Source organism: Haemorhous mexicanus, chromosome 21 (genome assembly GCF_027477595.1).
Source record: "Haemorhous mexicanus isolate bHaeMex1 chromosome 21, bHaeMex1.pri, whole genome shotgun sequence".
In the NCBI taxonomy this organism is placed as follows: Eukaryota; Metazoa; Chordata; class Aves; order Passeriformes; family Fringillidae; genus Haemorhous; species Haemorhous mexicanus.
The window spans coordinates 3,253,096-3,280,755 of record NC_082361.1 but is presented as its reverse complement, the minus strand read 5'-3'; the positions used below and the strand labels follow the sequence as shown (position 1 = coordinate 3,280,755).

General features: G+C 56.0%; 1 protein-coding gene across 1 annotated transcript in view; it reads left to right on the top strand.

The window, feature by feature from the left end:
• The window catches only part of RXRA (retinoid X receptor alpha), a 106,419-nt gene that overhangs the window by 54,389 nt on the left and 24,370 nt on the right, over positions 1-27,660 (top strand). The window contains exons 2-4 of the mRNA XM_059864931.1: positions 16,307-16,572; positions 21,991-22,141; positions 22,978-23,157. Of these exons, the coding sequence (XP_059720914.1) occupies positions 16,307-16,572; positions 21,991-22,141; positions 22,978-23,157 (597 nt within the window). The remainder of the gene's footprint in view (positions 1-16,306; positions 16,573-21,990; positions 22,142-22,977; positions 23,158-27,660) is intronic.

Genomic DNA, 27,660 nt, shown 5'->3' with positions numbered 1-27,660 from the left:
TGGGATCTCTTGGTGCCACAGGGAGCTGCCAGCACCTGCCTGAGGCACAATTCCACGTGCCATGGCACGTCCAGGCACTTCCACAACCACGGATCCGTGGGAGCCGCGCCGGTGCGAGGCCACCTCCCCGCCTTGGGTCCCTGCCAGTGCCCAGAGCTCTGCCCGTGCTGGTGGCACTGGTCCAGCCCCCAGGCTGATGAGGTGGCTCCCAGTCCTGGTTAATCATTTGCCAGGCAGAGCTGCTGGGGTGTATCTGAATTCCTCTCTCCCGTGGACACGCCGCGCTGCGCTCGGCTGTCGCGCTCTCGCCCCGAGCTGCTGCACCGAGTGTTTTGCAACAGAAAACCCCAAACCACATGAAAGCCGCCGAGTTTCGTGTTTCACCGTAACCCCAAATTCAGGTTTGCCAGGAGTTTCAGTAGTTTTACCAACCTTTCCCACGAACCTGCAGTGAGAGCTGTCGTTGAGCCCGGTTTTGATGCAAACCCAGGTGCGACTCCGGTGGCGTTTGAGGTCTGTGCAAATGTGAAATCCGAAGGGTTTTGAGAGGAAGGAAGGAGGGAACCCAAACACACGTCAGGGCAGTGCTTGCAGAGAGCTCTGCTCACATCTGGGGCCAAGCTGTCGTTCCTTGGGGACCCAGGACCGTGGCACCCATATTCTCTACACTGAGGGATGTTCTTGGGGATGCTCTGAACAAACTTGGCAGCACCACCCCCAAACCAGCTGCTAGAATTTGATAAATGCTGGTGCTCTGAGCATCCTGGCTCTGGGGAGTGACCTGAGGACCTTGTGGCAGCTTATTCTGGTGTCTGCCACCTCTGGGGCTGCTTTTGGAGTGGCTATGGCTTTGCTTTAGGTGAAACCCAGTGCAAGCCAGCGGTGTGCACAGATGCTCCAAAAAACAAACGTCGGGGTGGGGTTGGGGCTCCCTCTGAACCACGCCTGGCACACACCCAGCCCTGCCTCTGGATTCTGTGTGTTATTGGATCGCTTTTTCGGCAGCGCCGGCTTTCCTTTCTCCAGCAATTTCCTGAAATAACGTTAGGGAAATGTGAAAATCTTGAACTTTTGAACCTCCCCGGAGGACGGCAGGAGGAGGGGACGCCCGCCTCCTCCCTGACGTTTATTTTGGCTACAGGGCCTGGGGATGGGGAGGAGGGGGCTGTGCAGGCCGCAGAGGAGCCGGAGCAGCGCTGCCCCTTATTAATTAATGACTTTCTCATCGGTGGGTCACGGAGGCGAGGAAGGCAGAGGAAGTTTTCTTTTGCTGGCAGATGCCGGGGAGAAGGGGAGTGCCTGGGCTGGGTGGCGAGGGCAGGGGGTGACACTCGGGGTGATGGATGGGGCAGCGGGATTTTCACCGGGCTCAGGACACGGGCAGAGAGGAGCAGAGGAGGGAAGGGGGATAGGCTGTGCCTGGGAAGTACTTTTCCCTCTGATGAACTTCAGAGGAGAATAAATCACTGCCAGGCTGCAGCTGCGGAGCATGTGACGCTGGCAAATTAATGGGCCTTCGGAAAAGCGGCCATCGCGTTCCCCTCCGGCCTCTTAAAGGCACCGCCGGCCTTTCCAGGGCTGGGAATGGGGAACTGGGGGCTCAGGGCTGGGCTGGGGGAGCCTCGTGGGCCTGCTGGCCCCTGAGTGAGCTGGGTGTGCCCATGGAGGTGATCTGGTGTGAGGGCCCTGTGGTGGTCTCCATGGGGGAGATCAGTCCATGGCAGGGCTCAATCCATGGTGGGACTCAATCCATGGTGGGACTCAATCCGTGGTGGAGCTCAATCTGTGGTGGAGCTCAATCCATGGTGGAATGCAAACCATGGTGGAATGCAATCCATGGTGGAGCTCAATCCATGGTGGAGCTCAAACTGTGGTAGAACTCAATCCATGATAGAACTCAGTCCATGGTGGAGCTCAGTCCATGGTGGATCTCAGTCTGTGGTGGAGCTCAGTCCGTGGTGGAGCTCAATCCATGGTGGAACTCAGTCCATGGTAGAACTCAGTCCATGATAGAACTCAATCCATGGTGGAGCTCAGTCCATGGTGGAGCTCAGTCCATGGTGGAGCTCAATCCACGGTGGAGTTCAATCCACGGTGGAGCTCAATCCATGGTGGAGCTCAGTCCGTGGTAGAACTCAGTCCGTGGTGGAACTCAATCCATGGTGGAGCTCAGTCCATGGTGGAACTCAATCCATGATAGAACTCAATCCATGGTGGAGCTCAATCCATGGTGGAGCTCAGTCCATGGTGGAACTCAGTCCATGGTGGAGCTCAGTCCATGGTGGAGCTCAGTCCATGGTGGAGCTCAATCCATGGTGGAGCTCAATCCATGGTGGAGCTCAGTCCGTGCTGGAATTCAGTCCATGGTGGAGCTCAATCCATGGTGGAGCTCAGTCCATGGTGGAGCTCAGTCCATGGTGGAACTCAATCCATGGCAGAACTCAATCTGTGGTGGGCTCCTCCTGTGGACAATCAGGGCCAGGGTGCTCCTGGGACTGTGATTTTTGGGTACCTAGTGGGGCTTGGTGTAGTGGTGCCTGTGCTCTCACCTGCTGGAGTTTTGCGTGCCAGAGTGGAGGATGGAGACAGATCCAGGACACCCAAAACTTTGTGGCTGGAGTGTTGGATTTGCATCAGAGATGGCTCAGGGCAGCAGGGTGCTGTGGCAGGGGACCTTGGAGCATCTTTATCTTGGTGGCACCACGTGCTAGGGCTGGGCATTCCCAGACATCCCATGCAAGCTGCTGGAGATTTTCCAGCTCATCCAGGGTCTCCAGGGCCACCACCCAAGCCCACCACACCACCTTGCTCCTCTTCCTCTCTCTTTAGAGCAGTGGTGGAAGAAGGAGAGAATGCAGTGCTGCAAATCCTGCCCAGCGCTGCTGGAATGTGGGAGGGGGAGGGAGCTGAGCCACCAGCCCAACAGTTAAAAATTACTGAATACTTCCCTAATATAATTAGGTTTCCATGTGGGCAATTGCCTTAATTGCCAGAGGGATGTGGGGCTGTGCAGGGGGAGCCAGGCTGGGCTGGCCCTGTGCTCCTGCTTTGGTCGGTGTCTCGTGTTCTGCTCCAGCTGCAGCAAGGGATTTGTGGGGGGAAAATATTCCAGGGGATGCCCCAGTAAGGATTTGGCTGGGCCAGAAATAAACAGAAGTGAACATGGTGAGGCTGGAAGCAAGTGTTGGCAAGCAGGACCCGTGTCACCCTCCTTGGATGGGTTTGCTGGAGGATGAGCTCAGATTCTACCAGGACGTGCTGCAGTTTAAATTCCTGTTTATTTTCTAAGTGCTGTTTGAGCAGGGAAAGTTAGGCAGACAAAAAAAAAAACAAAAAAACAAAAAAACCAAAAAACCCCATCCAAACCAGAGCCCAGTCTGTGATTTACGTGGTAAAGGAGAGAAGTGGGGATTTAAGGAGAAGGGAATATATAATTGAGATGAACGTGTAACATGAGCAGGGATCCAAACAGAGAGATTGTAATCAGAAGTGTGAGGAGAAGCTGGGGTTTATTAATGAAACGTCTCATGCATTTGTCAGCTGGAGAGGAGCAGCCTTCCCCAGCAGCTGGAGGTGGAGGGGGTGGACCTGGGGATTCTCTCGGTGCAGGGATCCAGGCTGCCATCTTCCTGCTCGCCTGGATGCTGCTCAGCCTGGGAGTCCAGGCAGGATTAGAGGAAAAAAGGAACTCTGTGGTTTCTGGGAAGCTGGATGGTGTTGTTTTCCTGGCTGGAATCTGCCCTAGAACTCAGGAGCTGGGGGAGCTGCTCGGCAGGGCTGAGAACCACCCGAGGAAGGGCTTGTTGGAGCCTTCTTCAAAGTCCCTCCTCTTCCTCATGCTCTCCCAGTGCTTGGCTGCCCTGCAGTCCCCCTCCCTTGAGTGCTGTGATGCCCAGGCACATCTGGGAATCCCACATCTGGCACATCCCACAGCCCTGCTAGCTCCCAGAGCTTGGACACAGCCCTCTGTCCTAGCCTGGAGGCTGCAGTCTGGTGCAGACACATCTAACCCAGCTTTGGAGGAGCACTGGGAGCCATGTGGAGAGCATGGAGCACCCATCTCCAGGGTCCTTGGTGTCACATTTCCAGGAGCTGTGTGCCTGGAATTCCCTGGAATTCCCATGGTTTGCCCTTGCTGTGTGGTGTGGGGGTTCTGCTCCGTGCTGCGTGCTCTGTGCCGTGGGGATCACCAAGTGCCTGCTGTCGGGGTGACTCCAGGAGAGGTGACACCAAAACCTGGTGAAGTCACCCTGTTTCATGCCCCACTCAGTCCCTTTCATCCCTGCCCAGCATTGCCTTTGGGGCCTCTCCATGGATTGGAGTTGGCTGATGGGGTTGGGCAGTGGGGGTTGGACAACGCTCGCGGTGCCCGAGGGGTTAACCCGGAGCCGTGCTCAGCTCTCAGCCTGTAGATGAAGGGAACATTTTTGTGAGGGGTCCTTCCCCTTCCCAGGCCCTGGCAGTTATCTGTGGGCTGCCAGAACTGTGGAACGCCGAGCCCCGCTGGACATTGACCCGCCGGTGCCGAGCTCAATTAGCTGAGGCTATCTGATTGGACTTGGTGCAGCCTAATTAGCTTTGGACTCCAACCAGAAACTTAAACCCAAAGGCAGCTTGCAGGCAGCCCATCCCTTGCTGCTGCCTGCCTGAGGGAGGGAAAAGCTTTCCCAAGCCTCCTCTCTGGCCTGGGAAGGGGAACGACCCACCCAGCCTGCCTGCCCATCCCTCCGGCCACACAGCTGGAGTTGAGGGGCTTAAACCTCCCCTCCTGCCCCCCAAACCTGTTCCTGGTCCCCAGCAGGTCACATAAAACCAGAGGCAGCTTCTTCCTCTTGGAAAAAAGTGCATGGCATCTAGTTTCTAGAGGGAACTTGCTTTTTTGGAGGGGGATCTGGCTCTGTCTCCACTGTCGTGTCACACACCTTCCTGTGGAGCAGCCAGTTCTCAGGCTTCTTCTTCCTCCTGGACCTGCAGCTGAGGGTCACAAGGGGGGTGGTTTGTCCCTGAGGGAGCTGGCTCACTCCAGAGGGTTCTCCAGTCATTGCTGGAGATGTGGAGGAGGAGCTGAGGTGGGAAGGGATGGCAGCTTTGGGACACTGGGTTCCTTTCCCTGTCTGTTTCCACCTCTGTGACCATTAACCCTGCTGGGAAGGGACCTTCAGGGATCTGTTGGCCAGCTTCCCACCAGGCATGGTTCTGAGAGGTGGGCATTTCTCCAAGGAGACTTGGAAAACAGCCTTCCCATGGGCTGCCCTTGCCCACTTCCCAGCAGTGAAACCCTCTGGAGAGTTGGCTCATCCCACTTGGATGCTCCTGAGATGTCTCCTGACCAGGTGACACCTCCGTGTCTGTGCCAGGCTTGCTGGGTCTCACTGAGAGATGGAAAAGTCCACGTGGCCTTGCCATCCTCCAGCACCCCCTAAGGAAAACCACCACAACTGGATTTCTGGAAGACCAGTGAGCAGTGTTGGTTTTGCTGGTCGGTGGCAGCACAGCTTTGGTGTCTTGGCTGCCAGCTGCACTCTGGTGGTGAGCACCAGCCCAGGCCCCGCTGGATCAATTAAAGCCCATTATGCCAAGTGAATGACTGTAATTATCTCAAATCTGGATTAATGTGCACGCACAGCACCGTAATATAATCCTCCTGCCTGGTGCTTTGTGGGCTGTTGTTCCTGGGAGCCAGGCAGAGGCAGGGATCCACAATTGATGGCTGTCTTCCTCCTCCTCCTCCTCCTCCTCTCACCTCCTGCTGCTGGCTCAGACCTGAGCATGGAGCTTGGCCCACCCTGCAGGATCTCCAAAGCCACGTGGGCTGATGGTGCTGAGCTCAGGTGGGAGCAGAAGGTGTTGGGGAGGTGCTGTCCCTCCTGCCAGTCCCCAAAATCTGCAGAGCAGGGGTGGATGCAGCACATCCTGCACCTCCAGGACTCACCAACAGTGAGCCCACAGATCTCAAAGGCAGTGCTGGGCTGCTCTGCTCTTGGCCTTTAGGATTTGGCTCATCCCAGATCTGCTGGGAGCTCTGAGGGTTGGGAGCTCCTGTTTCCCAGAGCTCTCAGCATCCTTTGGGCTGCTTCTTGCCCTGCCTGCTTTGCAGAGGGATGTTCTGGGGCTCAAGGGAGCAGGTTCCACAGGGGTGGAGAGCTCCAGGTCTGAGCCCCTTCTGCTCTCCACCTCCCTCCTCCCTGGAGCCCAGCCTGGGGATGTCCCCAAGTGCTGGGGACAGTGGTGGGATGACCTGGAGCAGTGCCTGATCTGGGTTCTCTGGTGGGCCCAGCACAAGCCACGTGTGTGGCTCCTTACTGGGATATCCTGGGGATCTCCAGGGTGAGTGGAAGCTTCTCCTCTTTCTGCTGGAATGAGCCTAAAGCTCCTGAGCTCCCCGTGCTGGATCCTGCTTGGATTTTCATAGCTCAGAGCCCAGCACCCCCTCAAGGGCAATCAGATCACTTCCAATTTGCCCATAAGCCCATAAAACTGCAGTTGAATGTAATTAAAAGGCCATAATGAGCTCCAGCAACCTGTGGGACCACTGTGCTTGAGCTCTCACCGTGCTCTTTTCGGGGACTGGGATGGAGCCAGCCAGGCTGCCAAGGTCAGAGGCTGCAGGGAGGATGAGGAGCTCCCTGGGCAGGATGGGCAGACTTTGGGAAGTGCCACCATCACCACGTCCCCACCATGGTGATGCCCATGAGGAAGGAATCCCTGGGAGCAGCCCTCTGTTTTTGTGGAGCAGAGGGAGCTCTGCTGGCATCATTTCCTGCTCGTTTGGCTTCACTGATGCACTTTGGAGGCTGGAAAGGGACCAGCAGGTCCAGTCACCTCTCAGCATGGCCTGTGCTTGGGGAAGGGGGACAGGGGACAATTGCAGCAGTGATGGCTGAGCCCTTGTCCCTGGTTCCCCCAAATCTCCCATTTAGGGTGCATGAGGACACCCAGAAAGTTGGAGAAATGCAACCCCAAGCAGGATTTGCCTGGGAAACCCCAACTCTGCCAGATTTGGGGCACACAGCTGGCTTGGGGGGGCATCAATCCCCCGTCCCCACACCCCAAAAGCACCGAGAGGGGACAGCCCTGCTCTGAGCTACTTGTGCAGAGGGCTGTGCCACGTGGAGCCCTTCATCAGGCAGCCCCTGGCAGCCCAGGAGCCCTGGCAGCAGCACCACAGTGCCCCTATTATGGGCTGGCCCTGCCGAGGGTTCCCAGGCAGTAAATGAGGGGCACTCTGAGTGCAGAACAGAGAGCATTGTGAGAGCAGAGCCGGCCCTGCAGGGATGAAATAGGAGCCTGTAATTTCTCAGCACTGTTGTGACATCTTTGCACAAGCGTGTGATTGAGTCACATTTGCTTTATCAGCAGAATCCTTGTTTGCCTGGGTGCACCCTCCCCCCTCCACCCAGCGCTGCCAGGGTGGGGGAGAGCTGCCTGCTCCCCTTCCCCCTGGGCTTCCCTGCTCTCCTCACACTTCCCGTGTGTCCTGCTCCTCACCCTTCCTGCTTTTCCCTTCTCTGCCTGCCCCTGTCTGCTTGGGAATGGGTGGGGGGCCTCCATGTGGTGGGGAGGTGGTTTGGGATGGGGTTCATGTGGTGTTTCCTCCAGTGACTGGGGACAGCAGCTTCTGGAAAATTCCCCTTTTCAATCCTTCCCCCCTGGAGGTGGTTTGGGATGGGGTCCATGTGGTGTTTCCTCTGGAAAATTCCCCTTTTCAATCCTTCCCCCTTGGAGATGGGTGCAGGCTTCCAGCTCTGCCATTGCTCCAGGAGCAGGGTGGGATTTTAGCAGGCTCCTGAGAGGGTGGGATGGGGTTTTTAAGGGAAAAAAATCCCAAAGAAGCCCCTGTGCTGATGCTGAGCACAGTTGAGGAGCCCTGGCATGGGCTGTGTGCCCCCTCCTCCACGGCAGCTGTGAAGCATCAGGAGCAGCTGTCCCAGTTTTGGGGAGGGTCCTGTGGTAGGGGGTCTCCAGACCCCTGGGCACCCAGGGTGCAGCAGGTGATGGGCTGAGTTAGGGGTGGGTGTCTCCCAAAAGTGGGGCTTTGGGCCAGATTGGCAAAAAGTGGGATTTTCTCCAGAGGAGAAGATAAAACAGGACAGAGAGGAAGAAGAGGTGTCGGAGCTGCAGAGGTGACCCAGCTGTGGGACAGGGATGCTGCTGCCAGGTTTGGGGTGGGTCCCACTTTGGGGACCCCCCGTGGCTCAGCAGTGGGATGATTTTGCACTTCCCCTTCTCCTTGTGGGAAGAGAGCAGAGGTTTCCTGAGTGCTGAGCAGGAATTCTGGCTGGGGAGGGAGAGGCTGGCATGCAGAGTGCAGTGGAAAGCTTCTCCTGGGTGCTGTGAGCTGCAGGTGAAATGCTGGCAGGAGGCAGCACACAGAGGGATGCTGTGGGATTCCTGCAGCCAAGGAGAAGCCCTGCTGCTGCACTGAAAGCCCAAGAGCACCTCTGCTGCTGGCTGGGCTCAGCAGAGGGGCTGCAGGAAGGTTTTGGGGAGAGTGCAGAGCCAGAGGTGAGAAGCTCTGTGGCTTTGAGGTTTTAGTTTGGTCAAAGTGAAACCTGCTGGGGGGGAGGAACCCACCCTGTGCAGACTGCAGCTGAAACTTGAGTTTCTCCCTGTCCTTGAGCAGCTTGAACCACCACAGCATCACCTGGGGAGGATTCTGAGTGTGGCTGGGGAAACTCTCCCAAACCTCAGAGCGGGTTCCTGAAGAGAAACTGCACGTGGTGGTTTTGAAATGCCTGCCAAAAGACAGGTTTCTGTGTGCTGCCCCATGTGCAGGGCATCTCAGAGGGATGTTCTCAGGTTTGTCTTTGTACTCAAGTCCAGAAATACAAAAAGAAAAAACAATTCCAGTTACTTTTGGTGAAATCAGAGCTGCTCAGCACGCTTGACCATGCTGCATTCCCATGGTCCTGCTCCTCTTTGCCTGTAGCTGTGGAAGAGATACTCAGGAGGGATTTATGGATAAAACACAGCTGCATCTTCTGCCAGCTTGGGATCCATTCCCAGGGATTCCCTGTGTGCTCAGAACCCAGGTGCTTTGAGAGGATCAGCTGCCTGTCCTCCCTGGGCAAAGTGCTTTAAACACAGCTTCATTTGCTTGGATTTGCCACAGGGTGCTGCTTATTTCTTGGATCCATGGGTGGGTTTTGGGATAAGAGCCACACTGCTCTCTCAGGTCACCCCCTGAGTGTGCCCACGTCAGGCACTGCTGGGTCCATGGCAGCTGCCACTGCTGGAAGGGGGGCAGGCAGCTCTTGCTCCATCCTCCCCCCAGTTCTCAGCTGTGCTGCTAGAAACTGAGAGCAGACTTACTCAAGATTGTAGGCCAGGGGCTATTTCAATTCATCCCCGAGTTGGTGATCAGGACAAAAGTGAGGACCTGACCTCTTGTGGCCACAGCATTACCATGGCAATTTCCACATGGAAACCACTGTCCTGCCTGCACCCTCCTGTTCTCCTGCTGGGTTTTGTCATCCCCTGCTCTGCTGTGGGCCAGGTGAGAGCAAAGAAAAGGGAAAACCTCCATCATTTAAGGTTCCTTGTCTGGAGAGAACGAGAGATTCCCCAGCTGCTTTTGAGGAATGAAAGCAAAAGGACACGGATTTGCACTGCTGGGTTCATTTTGGTGCAGAGCCACCAAAGAGGGAACGTGGGGCTCTGCATTTACCTGCTCCACGTGCATTTGGGGGTGAGGATTTGCCACCTGGGCACCCCAAAGGGATGCTGGAGAGCCCAGGAGGAGGAGGAGGATGCTGGCAGGAGGCTGATCCGTGCTGCTTGTCCTGCTCCCTCCCGGTGTTGCCCTGCAGAGCTCTGACACCAAGGGTTGACTTAAGGAAGGGAGTGGCAACCCAAATTTAGAATTTCCTCCTGCTTAATACCCAGGCTTGATTCGCTTTCTGATTAAGGAGGAAGAGGTGCTGAGGGAAAAAAAAGAGAAGCGGAAGCAGGGGGGTGTGAGTGGCTTTCCAAATCTCAGCTGGTGCCAGGGACAGGCTCCTGGGCTGGTCCTACAGTGACAGCTCCTCAAACAACCCCCTCTGACCTGCTGCAAACCCCTCTGATCCCAATGGACTGGCTGTGGGTTGTATCCTAGGCAGGCAGCCCTCCTCAGCTGCAGAAAACCACAGCTCAGGGAGTCTGCTTGTGCCTTGAAATATGGTTTTTTTTAACTTCCCCTCTCTCAGATCTGAGTGCTGAGCCACTGAGCTGCTGAGTAAACTCCCAGGGTATGCCAGAAAAGGTTTTCCAGCAGAGCTAGGTCACTGTAGTTTTACTGGCAAAGCCTCTTAGGCATCAATGAAGATTATTCTGGTGAAAGCTTCTGCTGGTACACTTTATTCCAGTACAAATGACCTATCCTGGGAAAAAAAGCACCTCTGCACGTTGGAATTGTTCTGCCCTGGGACATTTTGTGGTCTAGAACTGTTCAAATCACAGCCCTTGGTGATAGTGCTGGATCAGCAGAAGCTGCTTCAGCTGCTGCAGACGTGCCCTGGCCAGGCAGCAGCACTTGGAGTGACACTGGGTGACAAAATGCCACAGGGAAGGGTGGCAAGGGCTGGTGGCATTCTCTGTGTCCCTGGAGGGTCTGACCTGCCCATCTGGGGTGCATCCAGCCGTGGATGTTGGCTGGTCCAAGCTGGAGCCTTGGGCTGAATGCCAAGGGCATGGAAAACAGCAGTGGAGCTGCCCATGGGTGTTGGGTACCAGTGTTTTGTGAAGATTTTTTTTCCCCCTTAATGAAAGTGATCAATAATATTCTTGTTCTAATTAAGATTATTATGATTATGATAATACCAGAAGAGTTCTGTCTGAGGGAGGGGTGATGCAGCAGTTCAGATGCTACCCTGGATTTTGGGACTGCCAGGATCTGTTCCCAGCTTTGGCATCAGTTTTTGTCTGGTTTTGGGGCTGCTGCTGCTGCAAAGCTCTGTGAGGTGGGAATCCATCCCAAAGAGACCTTGGAAAGGCAGGGATCTGCTGAGGGAAAGGGAGGAGCACCAGGAACACAAAACTCAGGCTGGGTCTGGTGTCCAGGGGATGATTGCTGGTGTGGGAGCACTCCCAGGGCTCCTTGCAGCCATCCCTTGCACATGGATCATGTGGCCCTGCCCTAAATGTCATTTTCTTTGGGAAAAAAATTCCCATCCAAACTCTGTGGCTGGCAGGCTCGGAGTTTGGAGGAAGAAAAAGAGCTTCACTGCAAATTCTCCAGCTGCTGACGAGCTCTGGTTTCTGATCTCCCACTGCCATGGGGCATCTTTGGGGAGAGACAGAGATCCTTGTGCTGAAACAAAGGACACACACAGAAAATAGCTGCACTTGAGGGGTGTGACAGAGGGGAAATGCTTTCAGAACTTTTTTTTTTTCCTATTTTTTTTCTTTAATTTAGAAACAGGCACAGAGTTTATTTTGGTCAAGAGATAGTCACACACAGAGCAGCTTTAAATGGCAGAGCTCCTCGAGGAGAAGGAGCAGGCTCACAGTGCTTGAGCTGAAAATGCCTTTGGGGAAATGCCTCCTCTGTTTGCTGCAGTCCAAGTGGAGCTCATCACTTTGGGAAGTTATTTCTGTCTGTTAAGGATATTTCCTCAATCTAGGCTTTTTTCTTTTTGAAATCAATCTTTTTTGTAGCATTCTTTCTGCAGTCCAGGTCCTTTAGGATACTCGTGGTGGGGAGGAGGGCAGACTCCTCATATCCCATCTCTCCACCTCAAGTTATATTTTCCCCAAACTCCAATTCCCTCCAGCCAGGGACTGGCAGCATCTGGGCTGAGTTGTCTCAAGTGGACTGTTGATTTTGCTGAGTTTAAAAAGCCACATTTGCTTGCTGGATGTAAATGTTTGCCATTGCTGCCTCTCTCCCAGCGGGGTTTGGAGCTGGGAGTTTTTGGATGAGGAGTGGAAACCTCCCAGTGTCCAAGAAGTTGCATGGAACTTTTGAGTCCTGATGTTCTGCAGAAGTTCTGGTTCAGATTTCCCAGTGTGGCTGAGGGGTTTGGGTGTAAACACCCCCAAATGTGGCTATGCCCACCCACAGCTCCATCCACTCACCATTATCTCTCTCCTCTCCTTTCCTCCCCTTTCTGGTTCTCCCTCCCAGTTCCTGGCTGGATGTGGGAGCAGGGTGGGTGAGGGGAGCTGGTGTGGTGCTATGGGATGTGCATGGGAGGCTGGCATCTCTCCCAAAATCCCAATTCCTGAGGTGCCCAGGAATTGGGATTTTGGGAGAGATGCCAGCCTCACACGTGCTTGGCTTGGGCTGTTTGCCAGTCACCCTCCTGTGACCTCTCCTGCCTGAAATATTCTTTAAATATTTAAAGAATATTTATAAATAAATATTCTTTAAATATTTAAAGAATATTTATAAATAAATATTATTCTATTAAATAGATTATTATAATAATAATTATATCATTATAACTATAATATAATATAATATAATATAATATAATATAATATAATATAATATAATATAATACGATTATATCATAATATATTATATTATATTATATTATATTATATTATATTATATTATATTATATTATATTATATATAAATATTCCTTAAATATAGATACATATTATATATATCTATATAAATATAGATTCCTCAAATATTCTCTGAATATAGATAGAACTATAGAAAATATGGTTATATTCTCAAAATATAAATAGAAAAAATTCTAAATATTCTTCCTTTTCTAAGAGGGAGGACTGTGCTCTGCTGCCTTCCCTTTGCACAGGTCAGGGGCCTGTTTGCCCTGCATCTGCTGCATCCTTGGAAGCTGTCCCTCCATCCCCCCGTGCCTGTTTGTGGGGTCCTGCTCCTGGATGGCTCTGGGGGCTCTGCAGGGCCCTGCTGCTCTGCCAGCCCTTTCAAAACCCCAAACCCAGAGAGCTCAAGCCCAGGAGCAGCCCTGGAATCCTGCAGGAATTTCCTGGGGTTCCTGTTGTGCCTCCCTCACGTCACTCAGCCAGGGGTGACGTGGTGGCCGGCGCTTGGCTTGTGTCAACATCCTGTGAGAGCCCAGGCCAGCCCCAGGGACAGGGACAGGGACAGGGACAGGGACAGGGCTGCTCCTCTGCCACGGCCCAGGGCGGCTTCTGGGGTCACTGATGGGATTCTGGGGGTCCTGGGGCAGCAGTGGGGTGCTGGAGGCAGTGATGGGATTCTGGAGGCAGCAGTGGGATTTTGGGGGCAGCAGTGGGATTCTGGGGGCAGCAGTGGGATTTTTGGGGCAGCAGTGGGATTTTGGATGCAGCAGTAGGATTTTGGGGGCGGCAGTGGAATTTTGGGGGCGGCAGTGGGATTTTGGATGCAGCAGTGGGATTTTGGGGGCAGCAGTGGGATTTTGGGGGCAGCAGTGGGATTTTGGATGCAGTGATCTGACTGTGGTTGCAGTGGTGAGGATCTGGGGGCAGCAAAGGGAATCTGGGGGCAGCAGTGGGATTCTGGAGACAGGAATGGGAGACTGGAGGCAGTGATGAGATTCTGGGGGCAGCAATGGGGTGCTGGAGACAGTAATGGGACTCTGGATGTTGCAGTGGGGTTCTGGAGGCAGCAGTGGGGTTTTGGATGCAGTGATGGGACTGTGAGTGCAGTGATGGGATTCTGGGGGCAGCAGTGGGAGATTGGAGACAGTAATGGGACTCTGGATGCAGTGATGAGATTCTGGGGCAGCATTGGGATTCTGAAGGCATAAATGGACTCTGGATGCAGGGATGGGGCTCTGGATGCAGCAATGGGATTCTGGAGGCAGCAGTGGGATACTGGTTGCATAAATGAGACTCTTCATGTGGTGATGGGGTTCTGGGTGCAGTGATGGGGTTCTGGAGGCAGCAGTGGGATTCTGGTTGCATAAATGAGACTCTGGATGCAGCAATGGGATTCTGGAGGCAGCAGTGGGATTCTGAAGGCATAAATGAGACTCTGGATGCAGTGATGGGGTTCTGGGTGCAGTGATGGGGTTCTGGAGGCAGCAGTGGGATGCTGGGGCCAGTGGTGGGACTGTGGAGGCAGCAGGGGGATGCTGGGCCAGTGGTGGGACTGTGGAGGCAGCAGGGGGATGCTGGTTCCACATCTCTGCGAGAGCAGCATCGCTGCCTTGCTGAGCCTTCTCTTCCTCCTGCACCAGGATCAGGGGTCTCCAGGGAGGGTTGCTGAGGCGGGGCTGCTGTGGGTTCAGGGTTTCCCACTGGGTGACATTCATGTGCTGATTGCTCCAAAATCCTGGGGACACAGCTGATCCTGACGGGTGCAGGCGACTGAAGGCAGAATTTTGAGTTCACTTTGGGGTCTGCAGCCACAGGCAGAGCCACCCTGAACACCCAAGTGGCCCTGCTGGTGTGTCCCTGTCTCTGGGTGTCCCTGGTGTGAGCAGGGGGGTCCGGGTGGGTTTTGGGGGAGCCCTGCCCGTGCTGCCCCCCTCCTTCCCCGCCGCCTTCCGCCCACCCCTCCCTGGGGACTGGAGCCAGCCCCTTCCTCGCTGGGGATTGTTTTGCAAGCAGCGTGACAGGATGAGGAGGAAATGTGCCAGGAATGGCTCCGTGTCTCCTCTTGGGAGAACTGGAGTCTATTTATAAGCCCCCCTTCCCGCCCCCCTGCTCTGCTCCCCCGGGACAGGCAGACACAGCCTGTCCTGCTGCCTGCAGAGCTGCTCCTGCTCCCCCTCCCTTCCAGAATCACTGAGACATTCAGGTTGGAAAAGACCTCCACAATGCTCAAATCCAACCTCTGGACAGGCAGCATTCCACGTGTGTGCTGAGCCACCTCCACCTGTGGGTGCTGCTCCCACTGTTCCCCAGTGGTAAATCCAAATTATCCTGTAGCAGGAGGGAATCAGCTGGAGCAGCCACGCTGAACCCCTGGCTGTCACATTCTCATTTTCTGGAAAAATCTCTTGGCTCAGGATTTTTCTTCTGAGAAGCTTCAAAGAGGAAAACAATTCTTTTTTTTTTTTTTGCTTTTTTGTTTGTTTGTTTTGCTTATGTAGAGTATGTTTGGAGATTGTTTACTCACAAATGATTGTTTCATTGGATTCTGGTGTGAGTTGTTTTGACTCGTTGGCCAATCAGTGCCAAGCTGTGTCAGACTCTAGACTAAAGAGTCACGAGTTTTTATTATTAGCTTTTTAGTATTTAGTAAGTATCTTTTTTTTTATTTTTTAGTATTGTGTAGAATACCATACTATACTATAGAATACAAAAAAGATATAATTAATATAATATTGTAAAGTAATAAATTAGCCTTCTGAGAACATGGAGTCAGATGCATCATTCCTGCCTTCATCTGGAGCATTCCCTGGAAATCCAGCACCTGGCAGAGCTTAGAGCTGTGCCAGGGAGGTGGAGGAGGGCACTGGTGCCTGGCTTGAGGTGGAGATGCTCTTAACGAGGTGGAAATGCTCTTCATGCCTGCATGGATACTGCAGGAGGTGGTGTGGAAAGATGGAGCTGCACTGGGAATTTTGGGGGAGGAACAGGGAACTGCGGCTCAGGGCTGTGTCCCACTTGGGTGCCTGCATGGATACTCCAGAAGGTGGTGTGGAAAGATGGAGCTGCACTGGGAATTTTGGGGGAGGAACAGGGAGCTGTGGCTCAGGGCTGTGTCCCACTTGTGTTCCTTCATGTCTGCATGGATACTCCAGAAGGTGGTGTGGAAAGATGGAGCTGCACTGGGAATTCTGGGGGAAGAACAGGGAGCTGCGTCTCAGGGCTGTGTCCCACATGGGTGCCTGCATGGATAATCCAGGAAAAGGTGGTTTGGAAAGATGGAGCTGCTGGGAACTTCGGTGGAGGAACAGGGAACTGCAGCTCAGGGCTGTGTCCCACATGGGTGCCTGCATGGATACTCCAAAAGCAGGTGGTGTGAAAAGATGGAGCTACACTGGGAATTTTTGGGGAGGAGCAGGGAGCTGTGGCTCAGGGCTGTGTCCCACATGGGTGCCTGCATGGATACTCCAGGAAAAGGTGGTTTGGAAAGATGGAACTGCTGGGAATTTTTGGGGAGGAGCAGGGAGCTGTGGCTCAGGGCTGTGTCCCACTTGGGTGCCTGCATGGATACTCCAGAAGGTGGTGTGGAAAGATGGAGCTGCACTGGGAATTTTGGGGGAGGAACAGGGAACTGTGGCTCAGGGCTGTGTCCCATATGGGTTCCTTCATGTCTGCATGGATACTCCAGGAAAAGGTGGTGTGGAAAGATGGAGCTGCTGGGAATTCTGGGGGAGGATCAAGGAGCTGCGGCTCAGGGCTGTGTCCCACTTGGGTGACTCACCCCCTTCCCTGTCCTCCTTCTCTTGCAGATTTCTCCAACCAGGTGAATTCCACGTCCCTGAACTCCCCCACCAGCCGGGGGCCCATGGCCACCCCGTCCTTGCACCCGTCCATCGGGCCGGGCATCGGCTCCTCGCTGGGCTCGCCGGGCCAGCTGCACTCGCCCATCAGCACCCTGAGCTCGCCCATCAACGGCATGGGCCCCCCCTTCTCCGTCATCAGCTCCCCCATGGGGCCACACTCGATGTCTGTCCCCTCCACGCCCAGCCTGGGCTTCGGCACCAGCAGCCCGCAGGTAAGGGGGCACTGCTGAGGGGACAGTGCTGCCAGTTTGGGGACACTGCTGAGGGGACAGTGCTGCCAGTTTGGGGACACTGCTGCCTGTTTGGGGACACTGCTGAGGGGACACTGCCACCTCTCTGGGGGCACTGCTGAGGAGACACTGCCACCTCTCTGGGGGCACTGCTGAGGGGACAGTGCTGCCTGTTTGGGGACACTGCTGAGGGGACACTGCCACTTCTCTGGGGACACTGCTGAGGGGACAGTGCTGCCTGTTTGGGGACACTGCTGAGGGGACAGTGCCGCCTGTTTGGGGACACTGCTGAGGGGACACTGCCACCTCTCTGGGGACACTGCTGAGGGGACACTGCCACCTCTCTGGGGACACTGCAGAGGGGACACTGCTGAGGGGACACTGCTGAGGGGACAGTGCCACCTCTCTGGGGACACTGCTGAGGGGTCACTGCCGCCTCTTTGGGGACGCTACTGAGGGGTCACTGCCATCTCTTTGGGGACAGTGCTGAGGGGTCACTGCCGCCTCTTTGGGGACACTGCTGAGGGGTCACTGCAGCCTCTTTGGGCAAGGAGGAGGCACCTCTGGGGCTCAGACAGGCACCAAGGGGAGGCAAAAAGCAGAAGCACAAGGGGGAAGCCAAGCTGGAGGCACCCTGCTCCTTTGTGGGCTGCTCTGGGTGGGCTGTGAGGGACCAGCACAGCTGGAACACAGCTGGCCATCTACTGCTGTCCCCAGGATTGGGGTGGGAGGGGAGTAGTGACCACACCTGGGTCACCTGGGGGCTGGTGTAGCTGTGGCAGGAGCCAGAGCCACCCTAGCACTGTCTGGGATTCTTCTCCTTCCTGGGAAGCAGCACATCCCCTCCGGGGCCAGCCCACGTTCCCCAGAGAATCATGGAATTGTTTTGGTTGGAGAAACCCTCTGAGACCATCCAAGTCCACCACAAACCCATGTCCCAGGTGCCACACCCACACACCTTTAACACTTCCAGGAATGGTGATTCCACCACTTCCCTGACAACCCTTCCAGTGAAGAAATTACCCCAAACAGCCAATCCCAACCTCAGCTGGCACAGCTCGAGGCCATTTCCCCTTATCCTGTCACAGGTACAAACCCAGGGCTCCTCTGCCTGCTGCCCCTTTCTCCTCACAGGGCAAGGATGGCCTTCAGTGGCTAAAGATTATGTAAAAACCCCTCCAAGCAGGGTGAGATAAGCTCTTTTTAAAAATAGCCAGATTGGGGTGCTGGCCAGCCCCTGCCACCTGTTGCTGGCTGCTCGCACGGGATATGTTTAGTAAAAGGGCAGATTAAGGAATTGGCCACCACCTGCCACTGGCTGCAGGTTTATTTATTCCAGGCCCTCTCTGGGACTCAAGCACCTGCCAGCACCTTTATTTTTAAATATTGGCCTGATTTATTCCCGGGGATAACAGGGTTTTTTACTACGTGGGGCTATTTTACTACATGGCTGCTATCTCTGGGGACCCACAGGCATCCAGCATCCCTGTGCTGGTCAGAGAGGAGTAAGATTTGCCTCTGGATGAGGTTCTCCCACGCAGGATTCAGCCTGTGACCCCCTCAGATGTGCAGGGACCTGCTTCCCACTGAGGGACAGCAGCAGGGTGGACACGTCCCTCCCACCCCAGGGCAAGAGGAACTGAAACCGCGCCTGGGAACGGGCAGCCAAAGCAAAATCAGCAGCCCCGGAGCCAGAATGGTGGGGAAGGAGTGGGAAGGGGGATGTGAGGCAACCCTGGGGGCAGCCACAAGCCGGGGAGGCGGCGGGGAAGGGGCGCTGGTAAGGTGCAGTTTGGGAGCGGCCAGCGGGGGAACCGAAACGAAGCAGAGCTGCAGGGCAGGAGGGGAAGTGAGAGTGTGCTGGGATGGTGCTGGGAGCGAGCTGGCTCCAGCCCTGGGGGCTCCAACCCTTGTTGGCTCGAGCCCTGGTGGTTCCAGCCCTGGTGGTTCCAGCCTTGGTGGCTCCAGCTCTTGGTGGCTCCAACCCTGGGGGCTCCAACCCTGGGGGCTCCAACCCTGATGGCTCCAGCCCTTCATGGCTCCAGCTCTTGGTGATTCCAGCCTTGGTGGCTCCAGCTCTTGGTGGCTCCAGCCCTGGTGGCTCTAACCCTTATGGCTCCAGCCCTGGTGGCTCCAGCTCTTGGTGATTCCAGCCTTGGTGGCTCCAGCCCTGGTGACTGCAACCCTGGTAGCTCCAGCCCTTCATGGCTCCAGCCCTTCATGGCTCCAGCCCTTCATGGCTCCAGCCCAGGTGGCTTCAGCTCTTGGTGGCTCCAACCCTGATGGCTCCAGCCCTGGTGGCACCAACCCTGGTAGTGCCAGCCCTTTATGGCTCCAGCTCTTGGTGGCTCCAGCTCTTGGTGGCTCCAGCCCTGATGGCTCCAGCCCTCAGAGCACCCGTCCTTTGTTCAGGGACTTGTCTGAAGTGTTTTTCCCCAAGGTGACACTTGGGATGTCCTCAGCCTAATGGCTCCTGCCATCTGTTCCCTGTCTGGCCACATTAGCTCCCTGTCCCTGTCCCTGTCCCTGCAGTGGGCAGAGGCGCCTACCTGGGCCGGCAGAGTGCAGGGGGGAGGAGGAGGAGGAGGAGGAGGAGGAGGAGGAGGAGGAGGAGGAGGAGGAGGAGGAGGAGGCAGCGGGGCCGATGCTCGGGCGGGCAGCGCAGCCCCCCTGGCCTGGCCAGCAGAGCACAGGGGTAATGAGGCGTGTGGCCCCCGTGGCCGGGCAGGGATGGCACTGATGGAAGGTGCTTTGCCTCAGATGGCAGATGCCACTTGCCATCAGGCCACGCCTCGTCGCCTCTGGAGAGGCAGCAGAGCAGAAGGGCACGCGGTGTGCGAGGTCCCCAGGGTGGGTCCCCTCCATCCCAGCTCCACCGGGGTGGGAAGGAGCTGCCAGGCTCCCAAAAAACAGGGGGCTCACCCCACCCTTGTGGTTCTGCAGAGGGGAGGACCCTGCTGCCCTCAGCGCCCTCCCTCCCGCTCTGGGAGGTTCCCAGGATCTCACAGGGTTTGCAAACACAGCCCCAAAATCAGGGATCCTGCCCTGGAATGCCAGCATCCATGGCAGGGGATGCTGGTGCTGGGCTGGCCCAGGAATGAGGGCCAGACTGGGGGCTAGACCCTGCAGCTCCAGGATTTAACACGCTGCTTCAACCCTCTCACCTAAAAATGGTGGGAAAACCGGGAAAACAGTGCAGGGTTTTCAGCAGGAGCTGCGAGGGGAGGACTTTCCATGCAGGGCTGTGAGGAGCAGCCGCCCCAGGCAGCGCTGGCAGCAGCTCGGGATGCCCGGGGCCAGTGGGGAGAGATCAGACGTGGGATTAGATCGTCTGCCTTTGCACAATGCTCTTTGTAAGGGTGCCTGGGGGACTGGGGAAGGGCTGGGGTGGTTTTGGGGATGGGATGGGAGGAGGAGGAGGAGGAGGAATAAAGCTCTGCTTGCCAGGAGGGCCAGGATTCGGTGCTGCGTGCGATGAGCTGGAGAGGGAGGGAAGGAGCCCAGAGGTGCTGGTGTCACTGGGGAAGCAGAGCCCTGGTTCCTCCCCTGTCTGGGCTCTTTGCTGAGCTGGAGCCGTGCTGTCCCAGAGCAGAAATGCTGTGCCAAGGCCGGGGGCTGCTGTCCCCTCCTCTGTCCCGCACGTGCTCCCGGGGCAGGCGCCAGGGCGGTGTGGGAACCCCGGGCTGGCTCTGCTGAGGTTTGGAGCCCGTGCTGGGAGAGGAACTGCTGACTTTCCCCTCCCCAGCCCCGGGCTGACTCAGCTCTGAGCAGCTGATTCTCCAGGCTGAGGAGGTTGGTGGGACCCCCACCCTCCAGGGTGGGGCTTGCTCTGCCCATCATCCCCCCAGTGGTTTTGGGGGGTTGCTTGGGTTGGAGGTGGTGGGGAAGGGTTTTGTCTTCATCAGGCAGCCGTGGGCTCTGGGCTGGCTCCCACAGCCAGGGATGCAGCGTGCCAGGAGCCATCACCACCAGCTGCACCTGGGAACTGGCTCCACTTCCCAGAAAGGGCTCTGGGAGGGATTCCTGGGGCAGGTCACCCTGACCTGGCCACCCCTGCTCCCAGGGGAGCACCGAGATCATGTGGCACTCAGAAAGAGATGCTCCTGCCTGGGACCTGCTCCTCCCTCCCCTCTCTGCTCTGTCAAACAGCAGCTGAAGCCAGGAGTGCATCCCTGGGTGGCACAGCTCCCAGCTGCCTTTGATTCATCAGCTGGCACAGGCAGGTGACAGAGGGAGGCACATCCATCCCATTTCTCCAGGGTGGGTTTACCTGGCTCTGCTGTGTGGCTGCCAGTCATCTGCCTGCCAAATATTCCCCACCAGCCTGGAGACTTGAAAGCCAGAGGAGCGGCTGTGCTGCTCTAATTGACAGATCACAAGCCCTGGGACTTCCCTGAATTAATTTGTGACAAGTGCAATTGCTGGGGATCTCTGTTAGAGTAGAGAAAGGCAGCAAACGGAGTCTCAGGCCTGTGAATCCATCCTGGGCTTGGAGGGTGGCTGGGGTGGTGGCTCTGGGACAGTCCCTGGCAGGCTGGTTCCCTTGGGGACACCCCCAGTGATCCCAGCCAGCTCTGCTGAGCTCCAGAGCTGGCCAAGTCCAGGTCCCCATCACCCCCAGACCCTCCTGAGCTTGTCCCCAGGATGGGTCCATCCTGCAGCTCTGTGCCTCAGTTTCTCTTTGCACACACGTGTGTAACAGCCCAGTGGGGATCCAGCCCAGGAACCCTTCACTCCACAGCAGTGCCGTGGTGCCAGCTCCACCCAGTTCTCTGCCTCCTGGGGCCCAAGGGAAGGAAGGACAGACATTTGGGAGTTGCAGGGACATGTCCCACCCACTCCAGCTCTGGAATCCGGGCCCTGTTGCAGCTGGGATGTGTTTATTTGCCATGGAGCTTTCCTTTGGAGAGATAATGCAGAATGCACAGAGTGTCCTGGCCTTCCTCATCCCTGCAGGGGCTCTCTCCCAGCCAGCAGCTCTCCCACAGCCACCCCTGCAGATCTCCTTGCCTGTGTCCCATGCTGGGGTGAAGCTGGGGTGGCTGTTGAGCCCTGGCCGTGGGGGCTGTGCTGGGGCAGCGCAGGAGGAACTTGCTTTCCAATAAAATCATGGAAAAACATCCTCCTTGGACGGGCAGGGTCAGCCCTGCCCAGTGCTTGGGAGGCTGGCCGTGTCCTGCCCCTTGTGTCACCCTGCTGGCAGCTCAGAGCCACCCCAGCTCCTGTGCCAGGCCAGGTGAGTGCTGTGCCTTAGTGTGCCCAGATCCTCTTGGTTCAGCAGCGCTGGTGCCCGCTGGAAGCTTGTCCTGTCCTGTCCTGTCCTGTCCTGTGTGCGAGTGACACAGCCCCATGTCCCCATGTCCCCAGTGCCAGCTGAGCCCTGTGCTTGTCCCTCCACAGCTCAACTCGCCCATGAACTCCGTCACCAGCACAGAAGACATCAAGCCACCCCTGGGGCTCAATGGAGTCCTCAAAGTGCCAGCACATCCCTCAGGAACGATGGCCTCCTTCACCAAGCACATATGTGCCATCTGCGGGGACAGATCTTCGGGTGAGGCTGGCAGGGGCTCAGGGCAGCGGGCTCAGGGTGTGGCAGAGGCCTGGCATTGGCTCCCTGGCTCCTGGCAGCATGGGCAGTGCCAGCAGGAGCTCTCCTTTGGGACAGCACCTGCCTGTGCCTCACAGAGGAGACCCCAGGTCCAGCACTGGGGTCTCATCCTCACCCTACTGGCAAAGAGCAGGGGGTGTCCTCCCTCTCCCCATCCTTTGATCCTCACTGGTCACACAATGCCACATGAAAAGATGCTCTTGACATGGAGTTCCTCCACTCCTGGGAGATAAAGATGGGCTAATTCCCTTGATTCTCCTGCTTTTCTCAAAGCTCCCTGCTCTAGGAGAGCTCTGGTTGCCTGGTTTGTGAGCCCTTGGGGACCCCTCCTGGGATCCAGGCTGGAAGTGGGGGGTGGGAATGTGGTACAGAGCAGGCTGGGCTATGTGTCTGCTGTGGGGGGTTCAGAGAGCTCACAGAGGGGCACCCCTGTTCAGCTCCATTAATTAATTTCTAAATGGTGGTGGAAGTCCCCAGGGAGTACGTACAGTGTGAGGAGACTGTTAATTGATCTTGATTAACATCATCACAATGAATAGCAGACGAATTCATGGTGATCAGAACATTCATAATGATCAAAACAAATGTTCTGCCCTGCCCCACCCCAGCTGTATGGCCCAGCAATGGCCTTTCCCTGGGTGGAAGGCAGGATGTCACCCACGGATGGCACCCTGACCTCTGCTCCCCCCAAAACTCAGCTGGGACAGTCCCTGAGAAGATCTGCAGGCCAAGAAAGGATCTGGGGCCGCCTTTAAACTCGAGTTTTCTCCCTCCCCCAGGTAAACATTACGGGGTTTACAGCTGTGAGGGCTGCAAAGGCTTCTTCAAGCGCACGGTGCGGAAGGACCTGACCTACACGTGCCGGGACAACAAGGACTGCCTGATCGACAAGCGCCAGCGCAACCGCTGCCAGTACTGCCGCTACCAGAAGTGTCTGGCCATGGGCATGAAGAGAGAAGGTAAGGCCAGCCTGGCCAGGGGGCTGCAGTGGGAAAAAGCCATGGGGGCTTGCTCCTTAGCTGGATAGCTGATTCTCTGTAGGGTCAGAGCGCCCTGAGCAGCAGTATTAGGGTTGGGTATCTCAGTGCCCGAGGCTGAACTGCTGCACAGTCATAGCTAACCCTTAGCAAGCTCAGTGATTGTCAGCTCTTCGTGATAGCAGCTCTTTATAGTTTCAGCTCTTAGCTTGCTAAGGGGCTCTGGCTGATCCTGGCTTTCAGAAGAGCAGACTGGAGAGAGGAGAAGAGGCTGCTTTGGTTTATTTATTTGGTTTATTTGGTTTATTGAGGGTTCCAACGACAGCTCTTCTGACAGAATGGGCCAAGGCAGCCCCTTTTATAGGGTTAGGGGGGCTTGGGAACTGACCAGTTGTAGGGGTTAGGGAAAATAGCCTGTGGGGTCACAGAAAGATAAGCAGGCCTGGAGGACCGGAGTGAAGGCTTCTGGTTCAGTTCCTATGACTTGGCATTTCCTTATCTCTAAGCCTTTATCCACCACGGGGCTGTAGCAAGGCCTGTGTCTGCTCCACTGCAGGGAGCTTGGAGGGCACCAGGAGGTGGTGGCAGCCTTGCTGAGGGGCACGATCGCTCTGGTGACAGAAATCTCGTTTGTGGTTTGGGTTTGCGCCTCAGCCAGAGCATCTCCTGGTCTCCAGAGCCTCTTCTTCCAGAGCCTCCCCTCCCTGTGAGTGCCAGAGCAGTGTGTAGGGGATGGTTAGGGGCACTTTCCACTCCATCATGGCCTTGGGCACTTCCAGGGATGAGTTTCCCTGGGCATCCTGTGCCAGCGCCTCAGCACCTATCCAGTGCTGCATTTTTTGTCTCATTGGGAAGAAAAAAGCAGTTTGGTCTCTTTAAGATTGCTCTTCCTTAGTGGAATTTAAATTTAGGATCTAAACTTCCCCGGCAGTGCCTCTTTTAAATGATCTTTTGAAATGCTGACTGGGTCTGTTCTAATCTAGCTGGCAGAGCGGGCTTTTAGCAGACAGGACGTGAGAGTGACCCCAGTCCTGTGCTGCTTTCTCCCCTCACATCTTCAGAGCCACACTTGCCTCCCTGACAGGCTGATAAAGCCAGCCCTGCTCTGGCCCTGGCCCACAGCTCCAGCCTGGGAGCCTTTGAAGAGCACTCAGGGCTGTCTGGAGTGTGGAATAAACTGGGGCTGCTCTGAGTGTTGGGCAAACCCTGCCACGCTCAGTTTATGGGGTTACCCCGGGACCAAAGCCACCAAGTGTCACAGCTGTCTGTGCTGGAGGTGTGGGGGGATTTCCAGGGAGCCCAGGGGACCTCCTTGGCCCTGCTGAGCTTAACCCTTGGGTGCTCAAAACAAATGTTCCTGCCCCAGCAGACCATGGAATGCAGAGATTGAGGCATTCAGGGCAGGGGTGGGGGCTGGCAGTGCCCTGGGTGCAGAGCCGTGGGCAGTACTGGATCCCACAGGAGATGTGCAGCAGGATGTGGAAAATCTGATCCACAACCCGAGCCATGGGAGACTCAGGTGACCAAAAAGCAGCCAAGAATTCTCCTGTGTGTTCAACCAGAGGAATACAGAGCATCCCCTTCCCCTGGCACAGCATCCAGAGCCTTTCACAGAGCCAGTTACCTTTCAGCCCCCCAGAAGAAGGTGTGTAGGGCTGGGAAGAGCAGCAGGAATGCTGGAACTCTGCCACCCTGTGAGCAGGTACCTGCTCCCTGCCTGCCCTTTGTGCTGATTGCATGGGCAGCACCGCTGAAAATTACAGGTCCATTAATTAATTCCTAAATGGTGATGGAAGTCCCCAGGGAGCACGTACAGTGTGAGGACTCTATTAATTCATCTTGATTAACATTATCACAATGAATAGCAAATGAATTCATAATGATCAGACAATTATTTAAAAGTGTGACAGATGGGATCCTGGTAACTCCAGGAGTGCATTCAGGCAGTGCTGATGGATCTGGTGAGGGCAGCCTTGGGGAAGGGCAGGAGCTGGTGATTTGACAGTCATCATTTGGTGATTTGGGCACAATCCCCACGTAGGGAAAGCTGGAATAACTCCCCTGTCTCTTGTTGTAAACCTAAAATTCAGTGTCTCACAGCAATGTGTCAGTTGTGCTAAAGCTGGAAGTCAGGAGTTGGGTCTTGCTGAGCTCTGGTTTTGAGCAGCTCTGGAGTTTCACATGTGAAATCCACCTGGTTTGTCAAAGGTCTCTTCCCATTGCACCCATCCCAGCTGACTGGAATTGGCCTTGCCCCAATCCTGCTCCCACCTCTATTTTGGGGAAGAGTTTTGGGCTAAATCCTGCATTGCTAATTCCTTTTGCCTGAGTATTCGCATCATAGCTGCCTTTTTATTCTCTGGCATAAACCCTTGTATCTTTTAAATTACAGAGCCCAGGCTATGGGCTTCATTTCCCTAAAAACCATCTAGCTCTGGAGAGCTAATTTATAGCTGTGTAAAGGCACAGCAGATTCCTGCTGGGAAGTGTCTCTGCTGTAGCCCAGAGGTGCTGGGATTTGGATGTGAAAGCCTCTCAAATCAGTGCTGGAGCTGAGTGAGAGGCAGGGCTGGGCAGGGCAGCAGTGCTGGGAGGAGGAGTGAGAGCCAAGGCTGTACTCCATTGAAAGAGGGTAAAAGGAAAGGGGTTATTGGGTGAGAAGTTGGATTAGAGAAGGCAAAATCAAGGTTTGGAGGGGTTTGATCCCAGCAGCTGGGGGTCTCCAGGTGAACATGCTGAGAGCAGAGCCAGAGGGATGGACCTGGTGCTCATCAGAAGCAGAGCACACCCAGGGTGGCCCTGCTGAGGGACAGGGATCCTTCAGGGCTACAAACCTTGGCTTAGAGAGGAGAAAGGCTGCAGGAGCAGGGGATTCCTCCTGCTGTGTGCATCCCTTCTGGCTGTTCCCTGCTAGGAACACGTCAGAGAGATCCCAGCAATCACAGTGAGTGAGCCCCACACTCTGAGATACTGCAGCCATAATAAATAAGCAGCTGGGAACATTTTTTTTTTCCCCCCCTATGAATTTCTGCCAGCTGTGGAAGGCTTTGGTTTCTTGCACTCTGTCTCCCACTAAATGCAGGATAGTCAACAAAATTAAGATTACCATCAGGGATCTTGGCTAATGCAGGGATTGTTATTGTGGGGGTGGCTGTTTGCATCCAGGAGCTGAACTCTCCCTGCTCGATCTGTTCCTCATCAGGCTCTGAGGTGTCTGTGCACCAGCAGCCTTGGTTCCAAAGGGAAAAACTGGGAATTGCCTCGGAATCAGGGAGGCAGAGCTCTTGTGAAGAGCTGGGAGTAATTGGGGAGCTGGGGATGGGGGTGCTGTGTGCCTGGGGGTGACAGAGAGGTGACAGGGTCGGCAGGGGCGGGGTGAGCTGGGGCTGTCCCGGGTGAGGAGAGCTGGCAGCGCCTCTGGGATCACACAGGGAGCAGGAAATACCAGTGAGGAGCCTTTCCCATGCTCCCGTGGCTGCCTCACAGGGAGCAGGGCTGGGAACCGGCTCCCAGAGCCTTCCCTGGGTGTGAGGGGCTCCTGGGGAGAGCCAGGATGGGAGCAGGGATCCCAGAGCCTTCCCTGGCCATGAGGGGCTCCTGGGGAGAGCCAGGATGGGAGCAGGGATCCCAGAGCCTTCCCTGGATGTGAGGGGCTCCTGGGGAGAGCCAGGATGGGAGCAGGGATCCCAGAGCCTTCCCTGGATGTGAGGGGCTCCTGGGGAGAGCCAGGATGGGAGCAGGGATCCCAGAGCCTTCCCTGGATGTGAGGGGCTCCTGGGAGAGCCAGGATGGGAGCAGGGAATCCAGAGCCTTCCCTGGATGTGAGGGGCTCCTGGGGAGAGCCAGGATGGGAGCAGGGATCCCAGAGCCTTCCCTGGATGTGAGGGGCTCCTGGGGAGAGCCAGGCTGGGAGCAGGGATCCCAGAGCCTTCCCTGGATGTGAGGGGCTCCTGGGGAGAGCCAGGATGGGAGCAGGGATCCCAGAGCCTTCCCTGGATGTGAGGGGCTCCTGGGGAGAGCCAGGATGGGAGCAGGGATCCCAGAGCCTTCCCTGGATGTGAGGGGCTCCTGGGAGAGCCAGGATGGGAGCAGGGATCCCAGAGCCTTCCCTGGATGTGAGGGGCTCCTGGGGAGAGCCAGGATGGGAGCAGGGAATCCAGAGCCTTCCCTGGATGTGAGGGGCTCCTGGGAGAGCCGGGATGGGAGCAGGGATCCCAGAGCCTTCCCTGGGACATGAGGGGCTCCAGGGGAGAGCCAGGACCTGCTGGGCTGCCCAGGATGGGAGCAGGGAATCCAGAGCTTTCCCTGGGGAGAGCCAGGCTGGCTCTGCAGGACCTGGTGCCAGGCTGCAGGCTGGGCTCTGGTGCCAGCTGGCTGTTGGTGCATCTCAGAGAGCTGCTCCCCTGCAGCACCTGCAGCTCAGGCTGCATGGCTGAGCCCAAAGTTGTTCCTAAATCCAGGTGCAGGTGCAGCTGCTGAGATCCA